Raw genomic sequence first — 11,568 nt, 5'->3', positions numbered from 1 at the left:
TAGCTTTAAATGCCTTTTGCTTATTATTCCTCACATTATACACCAGTTTGAGACTTTATTAGTAATTTGTTTGGTAAATGTTGATGTAGCTGTCTAAAAAATGTCCAATTCTCCAATTGTAAAGCCTTATAAAGTGAGTCAGTGTGAGTTTACTGTCCACTCTGGAGGGGCTGCTGCTCCACTAGCCTAATATCACTCTAATAGCAGGCCCTCTTGACACTTGCATTAAAGCCCTGGTCCCTGCTGGACATTAGCCCGCATTAAGTTCCGTAAAGAAGCAGATTTGAGGAAGAGCAGCTGAGAGGAATTCCTTCTCGCTTTAATTGCTTTAGAAACGGTTCCCACAAAGAGACACTGGCCAGATTTACCTCCAGTTTAAGTTCTTATTTCCATCGGTTCACAAGTTAATCCGATTTTTTTTCTCCTCTGGGCCTAAATGCTCTTCAGCCACACTGACAAAAAACATCAGGTCGGAATTTAAAGACAAACAGTAGAAAATTATCTTTATTAGTGATGCTTGTAATTCGCTCACTCAGTTTTTAATTTAGAAAACACCCATTTACGCACGGATGGACACTTGTTGCGTAAAAGCGTCCATTAAACTCATTTAATTTTGTTGCTTTTATATTTTGGAGTTTCCCTGCTTTATATAAAAAAAAGCCAATTAACAGTATAAAGGAGGCTGAGGACAATATTTGAACACTATAAAGTGAACTTTGGGTGAACGCGTTGAGGTAACCAATAAGATTTTCTTTTCACACAGGCTGTTGTCAGGAGTCTAAAGTTCTGCAAATGAATGTGGCCAAAGATCAAATTGAGTTTAGGATTTGAACCCCCCCCCCCCCCCGAAAAACACACACACACACACACCCAACCCCACCTTCCCCTTTCTCTCTCACTCTCTCGGAGAAAATTCAACAAAATATGCAAGCTTTACATTAAAAGGCTACTTTTCGCTGCCCTTAATTCCAGCCTAAACGGTTTTTCTCCGGGAGAAGAAATCTTTTCTAAAAACCTTGAAGAAGAGAGGGGCATTATTGTTTTAATCCTCTTACCAGCAGTCATTTTAAGACATTTTTTTGGAGGGTGAAATGGCGTCTTGTCTACCCAATCCTAACCTAAATCCCTCGGGGCCGGGGAGCTGCTGGAGGCAGCAGTGTATAGCCCAGCCCTGCATCTCTCCACCTCAGCTGCATTCCCACCAAACATGCAGTCACACAGGAGGCAGGAGGAAAATAAAATTAAAGCACGGAATTAACCTGAGAGTCACCGTGCGCGAGTCACTGCAGAAGAGTGGTACAGGCCATTAAATTTGCATATCATTTAATTAAGACCTGTGTTATAGACCTTTTTTAGGCTGAATTTAAGAATTTGGTGAGCTGGAGTTTCTTTTAAAAAGCTCATAATTCTTAAAGACACTTGAGATCTGCTGAGGAAAATATTTACACTGAGAACTTTTGTTTAGGCCTAAACTCAATCCAAAAAAATATAAACCATTACCTACAAATGGCCATTTCAGCGTTTATAAGCAATCTACTAATATTATAAACGTAGGTAAAGCAATTTCAATCTATATTGTGGTTAAATCAATGCACCCAGGCTTAGCAAATGAACAATTTGGCTGTTTATAAATTTAAAAAATTGCAGTCTGACCTTTGTCTTTGGCTTTAGCTCCTATTTAGCAACACATAGACCTTGAGATTTAAAAAAAATATATAAGACATAGAAATAAGGCCAAGGCTGTTACATAATGGGGATAGCTTAAATCATGTTAAGATCTTATCAAATCAGTTTTAAATTTTTAAGAGAATTAGATTTTTTAGGTCAGTGCGTCCTGAGTAAAACCAAAAAAACACAAACATTATCATTAATATCACCTCTTAAAAATAACAACCACGAGGTTAATAACAATATTTAGACTAAAATGGTCAATTTTGGCCGAAAAATCCTTAAATATCAATAAAAAAAAATGTAAAATTATGTTTTTTTTCCTTCCAAAATAACAACAGCGGCAGAAGCAGAAAAAATCGGCACCTCGGATGCAGAAAAATCATCTCTGAAATGAGGAGTAATGTGAAGGAGGAGGGCGGAGGGGCTGTGGTGATGGTGGTGGAGGAGGAAAGCGACGTGATTGGCACAGAGAAGGAGCGTGTGAGCGTCCCGGTGACCCCACCCGGAGCGCTTTAAAGGCCGGTAGATGGCAGCTTAGCATCCTCCCACATCCACAGAGAGGCGAGCCGGAGCACCGAGAGCGGACCGAGTGGGATATTCTCAGGATATCACAGTGAATGAGAAATAAAAGAAAAAGCTAATGAAATGATAAAAATGATCCAGCGTTTGTGGATTTCAGAGAAGCAGATTTAAGAGGAGAAATATTTGGCTGCTGGTGGAGATATTTCGCTTCAGATACGCACAGAGAGGAGAGGTAAGAAGTTTGCTCCGTGCAAGTTTGCAACTGAATTTGTTCTGCAGCCTAACAAATCTTATTTTAAAGTAATTTTAAATTGATTTGCGTGTTTTTTTCTTGCATTTATTGTGCGTAATATCGCGGGGTTTTGTTATCTTCCAAACTAAATCGCGTTTTAAAAGTGCAGCCCGTTAGCCTGCCGATGTCCCCAACAAAACTGATGTAATAGCGAGTGTTTTGCTCAAGTTAACCGATTAAAAGTGTGTACATTTTTCAGTAACACTTACACTTATAAGGCTGTAATATAAAGGAATATCCGTGTCAAATTCATATTATAATTTGGGAACATTTACACCTTGTTTAATAAAGTTCCTTTTGGTTGTTTTTGTTTAACATCACAGGTTGTTAATTGACTCCATGTTAATCATTCTCATTAATTCCCCGTCCTTTAAGTGTGTGAATGCTGCTGCATACACACACACACACACACACACACACACACACAGCTCCGGCCCGGAGGCAATCTTTACTAAATGCTGTATAACTCATAAATCCACGGTAATTAGCATAATTAGGCTTAAATCAGAGCTCGAGGCTTCGTGACATTGTCCTGCAAGAAGAAGCAGGAGCTGTGATGAATTTTAAAGCTGCAGATTTAAAAAGAAAATCGAAGAGATTACATGAATCCTGCCAGAGGGTGATTTAGGAAAATAACGCAATGAAATAGTCACAAGAAGAAAATGTTATTGTATTAGTCACACGTTTTGATCACACACACACACACACACACACGCGCGCGGGCTGGCCCATCTTTCACGTGTCAGGCCTGATGATAAATTAATAGCTTTGTATAGTTGAAACCTATTTGCACCCACATTAGACAGGAGCACGGTCACGCGTCTCCGTCAGCCTGCAGGCGTCTGAATCTGACCTGAGACCCGCCACAGATTGAAATAAACCGCTCGAGTCACACTCAGAGGGAGCAGAGTCAGTCCGGCCTGCCTCTGAAATTAAAATTTTAAGACTGAAGAGTTTTAATAGGAAACATTTCTTTAGTTAAACGCAACTGAGGAAATGTTTTCTGTTAAAACTCTGAAAAATTAATTTGATGTAGGTGGTGAAATGAGAGCAGAATTAATTTAACTGTTTTGTGTGGACGAGAAAATATCAGTTCCCTTTTTACTTTCTTGATAAATAATTTAGATTTTATTATTATTATTATTACTATTATTATTATTATTATTATTATTATTATTATTATTATTATTATTATTATTATTATTATTAATATTTGTATACATTTACACCCACAATTATGGACCACTGACAAATTAGACTATCGGCACGGATTTAATGTTTCCTAATACGAGCATCTTAAAATAAAAACAGCAATGAACAAAATATTGTCATAATTTTAAAAAAAAGCTATAAAATAATGTCTCCTTTTAATTGTTGTGGCCTACTTTTACGCACATTTTATTTGCGTAAATAAAGTGCGAAATATTTTCTGTATTTTTTTTTATTGCTGAATATAACTGCTAAATGACCTCTTTTAAATATTTTAAAACTAATGTTGAGTCGTGGATTCATAAATCATATATTTTTTTTCTTCCTGAAAGCTTCCTGATCAAATGGTAAAGACAAATGTTACTGTATATTAAAAGTTTCAAACCTAGATATTTTATTTTCTGAACATTTAAAGTGGGCCAACACTGGAAAAAAAAAGTTTCCTAAAATGTTAGATCTGCTAGATCAAACAACACACGACAAATACTAATAAACAGTCTCAGCTAATTAATCTCTGTGAAATTATTAGAAGTCACTTTTACCTATCTTCACACTCATTCATTCTTTGATAAAACGAATGAGCCGTTTTTCCTTTTGAGCGCAGTCTTTTATATTTCACCTGTTGCCATTTCAATTAGTCATCCTACAACAAACGATATTATACAGAGTTTTCGCTTTTTGTTGGCGCCACAATCAGATAACAGGCTGGTGTGTTTAAAGAGGCCTGACACTCACAGCAGCTCGTCCTCCTCTCTGCAGACAGCTCGCCGGCCATGCAGCACTACGGGGTGAACGGCTACTCTCTCCACGCCATGAATTCACTGAGCGCCATGTACAACCTCCACCAGCAGGCGGCGCAACAGGCCCAGCACGCCCCTGACTACAGGCCCTCAGTGCATGCCCTCACTCTTGCAGAGAGACTGGCTGGTAAGAATCAGTTGCTCATTTTGTTGCCCACTTTCATCTCTCATCTTTGAATGTGCATTAACACTAATTCAGTGTGTGCTGATCTCTGGGGTGCTCAAATGACCTTTGACCTGTACCTCAATTAAACTGGTCGTGTTTCTTCTTTCTCAACGGCTGCACATTTCAAGACATTATCCTTGAGGCCCGGTATGGCTCCCAGCACCGAAAGCAGCGGCGCAGTCGGACAGCTTTCACCGCCCAGCAGCTGGAGGCCCTGGAGAAAACATTCCAGAAGACCCACTACCCTGATGTGGTGATGCGGGAACGTCTGGCCATGTGCACCAACCTGCCTGAGGCACGCGTTCAGGTAAAACCTCCCACAATGCATTGATGCTGTGTTGCTCTCGCTCAGCTTAAAGGTTAAAAAGCTAACTTCAGGGCAATCTTGTATCATTAAGGTGGTAATGAACAGGCAAGGTGCTGCAACATGTGAACAAACACAAGTTTAAAGTTGTCCAGTGTTATGTTAGTCATTGACCCAACACTGATCTGTCTGTCCAGGTCTGGTTCAAGAACCGCCGGGCCAAGTTTCGTAAGAAGCAGCGCAGCCTTCAGAAGGAGCAGCTCCAGAAACAGAAGGAGGCGTCTGGAGCTGCAGAGGGCTCCACAGAGGACTCCAAGACTGACCTCAACACCACCACCACCACCACCACCACCCTGGTTCCTGAGGCCCGCACTCCTCCGCCTCCATCCTCCTCCTCATCCTGTCACTCAGAGACAGAGAGGCTGGTAGCCGCACGGCCGCAGCCTGGAGAGATGAGCGTGGAAGTCAACGTCACCTCTCCTGAGCCGTCGGACAGCGAGTCAGCAGCAGAAGATAATGCTGACAGAGAGGAGGACGAAATGAGGGGGGAGACAAGGGTGAAGATCAGGGAGGAGACACAGGGGGAGGGGGGAGTGTTGCCGGGGAGGAGCTCCCCATCCTGCAAACAATTGAGCCCCACATCAGGTAAAAATATCACTGTCTAATGAATCCAGCTGCTTTTTCTTTGATGTTCCCTGATTATATGTCATGTTTAAGAATCTAACCACATTTATATTTGTATCGAACACACAGTTCATTTAAAACGCATAAAATCCAGACAAAGATCAGTTTATGCTGAAACATATTAAAGTTCTCCTCTCTTCCGTCTCTCAGACTCTCCTCTGGGCTCCCCCACCTTGCCGTCCTCCAGCAGCGTGACCAGCGGTTTGGCACAGAGCAACTCCTACGCTTCCTCTCCACTCAGCCTCTTCCGGCTGCAGGAGCAGTTTCGTCAGCACATGGCCGCCACCAACAACCTGGTGCACTACCCGTCCTTTGAGATGAGCACGCCGTCCTCTCTGCCCTACCTGGGCATGAATGTCAATATGCCGTCCCCGCTGAGCTCGCTGCCCTGCCAGTCCTACTACCAAACCCTGTCACAGGCCCAGCAGGTGTGGAACAGCCCGCTGCTGCAGGCAGCACCAGGTAGCATCCCCGGAAGCCTCAACAGCAAGACCACCAGCATTGAGAACCTCCGTCTGAGGGCCAAGCAGCACGCAGCCTCATTGGGACTGGACACACTCCCTAACTGAAGCTCGGGCTGCTCGTTCTAAGCGTTCGCCCTCTAGTCAGGGCCGCACCATATTATGGGTCCTGTCCACAGGAAGTGACTCTGGGCCCCTCTTCACTTTCCTCTTGACCCTTCACCACTGTCAGCAAATATGTGTATCCATCCAACACATACACATCTCCAAAAACTTATTAGAAATATCTCAAATTAAAACTTAAGCTACCGGCTGCTACCAAATTATCTTAACGACGATCTCTTTAAAATCTGTCCAGATTTCAAATTTGTGCTTGTTTCATGTAATTTAATTGAACAGCTGCTGATGCTTTGTTTGCAGTTTTCTGTATTTCTTATAAACCTAATTTCAAAACCAGAGAAGTGTAACAAACAAGTAGAAACAACATATTTTTTCAGCACACACAAATGTGTTTCAGAGCAGGCACTTTAGGCTCCCTCCCTCAGTTCAGGGCCCAGGGTTGTCGACACACCAATTCCCCTTCACCTCATCGTCACCATGTGGGTGCGCAGCTCACTGCTGGGAGCTCACCAGGACATGAAGAACAGCTCTGCAGGATCGACTTAACAGAAAATAAGATTATAACAAGAACTTGATGGACTTAATGAAAAAAAAAGCCCCACCTGGACTGCAGCTGTGACTGAACACATGGATCTTTGCTTGTAGTTGATTCCTTCTGATCAGCAGTACGCACCAACTCATTTCAGCCTCCTCTGTGAAGTGAAGAAAGTGTTGAAGTACAGAGCTGATTCCAGGACAGATATAAAATATTCTATAACTCCACCCCTGAACGTGAACTATGCATGCATGCACCCCTCTGAAGCATGGCTTACAGCCGCAGAACACTGAATGAAGTCACATCTGATCTGATATCAGAAATAAAGCTCCGATCAGTCAATATAATCCCCCAGCCAGCTGTATTTCTTTGTAGATGACACATGACTCTCCTTGTTTGAAGTTACAGCACTCAGCTGAACCCATTGAGCGTTGTAAATATCCCTCAGTGTTCGCCTCCATCTGCCTGGCGGAAGAGTAACTCCATGTCTCCCTTTTGTGTGAAGGATTTGAGAGGAAATGTATTTTTCAAAGGACCTACAGCAGCAGTGAAACACGGGGAGAATTTGCAGAGGAGGCACAGTGACAAATAAATATGAACCCATCCGGCATATATTTTTGTTAACGCGGGTGGCAGATTGAACTGGACAGAGTCACCACTTTTTCTGAGCCACTGGCTTCAGCAGAGAGACACACAGGGCCATTCTCTATGTATTATATCACTGTAGATTCAAGACATGTATTTCTCAATTGTTTAAAATGTGAGTAATTTATCTGTTTAATGCAAGGGAATAAATCACACATAAGAATGACTCATGTTCTCAGTGTCGTCGGTTGGAAATGTAAGATGCTTGCACTGCCTCATTTTGACATTTTCCAAAGAGGGAGCTTTATTCTAAAACAACGACTCAAGAAATCAACACAGAGGAAAGGCAAAATACTTGTTATTAAAAATGTAAGAAAAGAACGCATATCAGGCAACTCTTCTTTAGCGAAAGTCCTACATTTGGATATTTGGGTTGAACTGAGGAAATAGAGACAGTCAGGACGTTAACATGACATTAGGAGAAAATCAATTTATTGTGTTGGTCAGATTAAAACCAGACTTTTTTTTTTTTTTTTTAAAAATGTTAACATGTTAGTCTGACCAAATCAAATTTCTCGCACCCAGATAATGCGATTGAGACTCAAACTGGCCTAGACATTCTGCGCATGCTCCACAGTTTCCACCCTGGGCTTTGATCCGGAAGTGGAATAGCATTAAATGCGTAACAGAAGAAGAAGCCGGTAACAACATGGTAAAATTTACATCCAGAGCCAAACATTTTTTGGATGGACGAGGAGATGCAGTTTATGCTGTGTTGGTTGAAAGCAGAATTAAATATTTTAAAATGCATTGATAGGCAGAATAGCGACCTGTTCAATGAAGTGGCAGAACAGCTGGACGACACTTGATTATGTGGTCTGTGATGTAATAGGTCAACCGGAAAAAGGTCCAGTACCAACAAGTGGATAGGAGGCATATCGCCACCTATCGTAGTGGAGTCGGAAATACTTCAGTCAATAAATCAATGACCTTCCCGTGCTTGTATACTGGGACTGGGGGTGTTTCTCAAAGTCAATGAAGGACCCTTAAATGGCTGTATTTCAAGGATGCTACGTCATCAAATCCTGCCTTGGTAGTGTTCCAATTCTACTGAGGCCTGAGTCCTTCCTTCAGAGAATTTTCAAGGATGCATGTGTGTATCCTCAGTACCCACAATTCTTTGCGTGCGATTTGCTAGATAAATATGTAATTTATTTGGGCTAATATCTGCAGGAGTTTATATCATACAAGCATGAAAAAAATATTGACAGAAACCTCATCATTTACACTTTCCGATGTGTACACTGCCAAATAATATGAGATTTTTTAAAATAACGTGATTTAGATAAAACATAAACGTTTTTAAATTCATCAGTCACAACAGTGAAGGAGCGCTAAGTGGGTAAGGTCATGGTGTTTTTTTACACATTGTAGCAGAATTCTGGAACAACTTTACAAAAGTTTCATTTGGCCTACCTGTTTTTTTTTTTTAAATTATAATCTATAAATAGAGTATATTCTCACTAAAAGTCACGTGACTCTGAAAGTATTGCTTACATTTATTCAAATTGTACAACAAAGAGTGCCAAGATGATCATAGTACCCTGAAACCTCTCAGTCTGCTGAGAGTTAATGACACACACCTGAGGGCACTCACTAGCCTGTTCCAATGTGTGTTAACCGAATGCTAGGAAGGACTCTTGCCTTGCCTCTGTACGATGAGTCCTGTCAAGGAGGGATCCTGGACTTTGAGAAACACCAAAGGACAGTAGTCCAATTAAATGGCCTAGTCAAGCTATAACTGTAGCTAGACTTAATTAACTGTACTTAATATGAATGTCAACAAAAAATATAATTTTCTTAATGGAAGGTCTGTATTATCAGACGTTTTTGTAGATTTCTGAATGTTTGGATCCTTGTCAGCTAAAAGGTGAGTCAGAAGAAGATCAGATAAGCTGTCCAGATTGTGACCCACATAGCAGGACATCCAACCAACATGCACTCACATATATAAGTCTTTAAAAAAATACCAAAAAGCATTTTCTCAAAGTTTCTCCAGTGAGAAAAAGTTTGCAACAAGAGAGGGATTTGTTCAGGGTGTGCCAAATCCAGCTCCTCTCTGTGTGGCTGACAGCGCCGAGAGGCACTGACAGAAAATCGAAACTTAATAAACAGCTGTGATTTCCACACGTTACCGTCAAGCCTTTATAGTAAAAATTTAAGTTTGGTTAATATGTTCCACTGAAGACACCCTGATGAACCGTAAATAATTTAGACACAGGAGGTCTACCATGCTCGACGGTGAGGTTTACACACCACATAGGGGAGAACCTGCCACTTGTTCACTCAGTGCAGAATAACTAATCCTAAATGAAATGACTGAAGCACAGTGTCAGGCTCTAAAGAGTCCCCAATCCACCACCCACCCACCTACCCTTCACTCTCTCTCTCTCTGCTCTCCTCTTCCCCCACCCTGTCAGCCGAGGTTTGGCTGCACCGAAACAGAATGCTTTGCCATAAGAAGATTACCTTTGGTTGGGATATCGATGGATTAAGTAAGAATAGAATGAGATAAAATAGGACTGAAAGGGTTCCTGGAGTCAGCAAAGTTCAGACACCTGTTTTTTTCCTGGTCTTTTCCCGCTCCTCGCTCCATGACCGTAAAGATTATATCACTGTCTAAGTGGAGAAAAGGAGGTGAGAGGGGTGTGGGTGGTTTAGGATGGAGCAGGTTACAGTGCATAAACATAATTTCAGGGTTGCAAAGACAGTTCTTACAAACGCCCTTGGGATTTTTTTCTCTCCGGGCACACTCTTTGAATATGTGGTCAATTTGTCATCAACGTCTGGGTTTTTCGTAAAGATCATATTGGTGTAAGTTAATGGGAATGCTGTGTTTATGTGTGTGAGAGAGAGAGCGTGTGTGTGTGAGTGTGTCTATGGCAGCTAAGCCGCTGAAGGTTTCCAGGAGCTCTTTGATGTGTATCTGGGCAATGCGCTATTAGAGGGATTTTCCTAGTTGACAGCTCAGAGAATGTGTGGAGGAATTGCGATGCCAGCGGGCTAAAAGAATGCTGGAAACAGGATTAGGATCATATTCTGGCAGCTCCTGTCACTTCATCAATGGGCTAAGGTTTCCTCAGTGACAGCCCTCCTTCTCTGCCCGGCTAAAACCTTTAGTGGGACCATAAAAGGGGTGAGAGAGGGGAAAAAACAATGATTGAATGGTGTGCTATGATTTCTGTGCTGCTGGGTTTGCTCCGAGAGCTTTGTGTTGGGAGGTCTGAGGGGGACGGCGTTGATTTGGAGGGAGGGGCAGGTCGAGGAGATGAGAAAAAGGGGGCCTTTTGGGAGGGTGGGTGGGTGGGTGGGGGGGGGGGGGCTGTGGTCTTTCTTGGAAGTTTTACACCTAAATCCCCATGGCAGAGCATGTGGAGGGGTTTTACACTGATGCTAGTGGACAGGGACAGCAGCTTGGTGTCCCCCAGGGGACGACAGCAGCAGCAGCAGGTGGAGAGGGAAATGGAGAATGCTGTTTCCTGAATCTTCTACCTGTTACCACCAAGTGAGACCACTTTCACCTGACCTCACATCTACTACATCTACTGTAGATATGTGGGAGCAGCAGATATGTTTGTAGACTCATTTGGGGATATAACGGTGGCTCTTTGTTGCAATTAGTTTATCTGATTTTATTGACAGATTATTGCCCAAGTATTCTATATTCTTTTATTGTCAACAAATCCCAAGGAAATACAAAAAATAATAATGCATTTATCTTAACATGTATTGTCCATGTAGCCAAAGCCTGTCGTAGCTTATTCCTCTGACCCATTCCACATGATAATTATGAGCTATATATTCTTGACCTGTTTTTAAAGGTATGGTATACAAGATTTTCCTAAAAAACAAAAAACATGTATAGACTCATACAAAAATAACCTCTCTCAATCTTCACATTTGAAACACTAGAGGTGTGTGGCAGTGTATTTACCTGCAAAGACTTTGGCCTCATCCTGTGTTTTCCTTTCTTATTTTGCTGTGGTCAGGACATTTGTGGGCTGCAAATTTTGGGGAGTGGTGTGTAGCCCCCAGCTAATAACAGAGTGCAGGTGAGGTCAGGATTTTATAAAAGGGTAACGACCAGACAGTAGCAGCACACATCCAAGAGGAAGCTACAAAAATTACAGACACAGCTCTTCGTTTGTTATGTTCGTTC

The 11,568-nt window shown here is 42.0% G+C and overlaps 1 protein-coding gene across 1 annotated transcript; it reads left to right on the top strand.

Annotated features, from left to right (window-relative positions):
• Positions 1-2,231: 2,231 nt before the first annotated feature.
• LOC125895748 (diencephalon/mesencephalon homeobox protein 1-B-like) lies at positions 2,232-7,557 on the top strand. Its single transcript, XM_049587838.1, has 5 exons — positions 2,232-2,425; positions 4,454-4,621; positions 4,789-4,967; positions 5,162-5,609; positions 5,799-7,557. The coding sequence occupies exons 2-5, from the start codon at positions 4,468-4,470 to the stop codon at positions 6,215-6,217; spliced, it is 1,200 nt and encodes a 399-aa protein (XP_049443795.1). The 5' UTR covers positions 2,232-2,425; positions 4,454-4,467; the 3' UTR covers positions 6,218-7,557.
• The last annotated feature ends 4,011 nt before the right edge of the window (positions 7,558-11,568 follow it).

Source organism: Epinephelus fuscoguttatus, linkage group LG10 (assembly GCF_011397635.1).
Source record: "Epinephelus fuscoguttatus linkage group LG10, E.fuscoguttatus.final_Chr_v1".
NCBI lineage: Eukaryota > Metazoa > Chordata > Actinopteri > Perciformes > Serranidae > Epinephelus > Epinephelus fuscoguttatus.
This window is presented reverse-complemented; position numbering and strand designations above follow the sequence as displayed.

Excerpts from the sequence above, each read along its gene's own strand:
- LOC125895748 (XM_049587838.1), top strand. The coding sequence starts at position 4,468 with ATGCAGCACTACGGGGTGAACGGCTACTCTCTCCACGCCATGAATTCA. Across the intron at positions 4,622-4,788 it reads TCTTGCAGAGAGACTGGCTG|ACATTATCCTTGAGGCCCGG; the intron begins GTAAGAATCAGT and ends GCACATTTCAAG. Across the intron at positions 5,610-5,798 it reads ACAATTGAGCCCCACATCAG|ACTCTCCTCTGGGCTCCCCC; the intron begins GTAAAAATATCA and ends TCCGTCTCTCAG.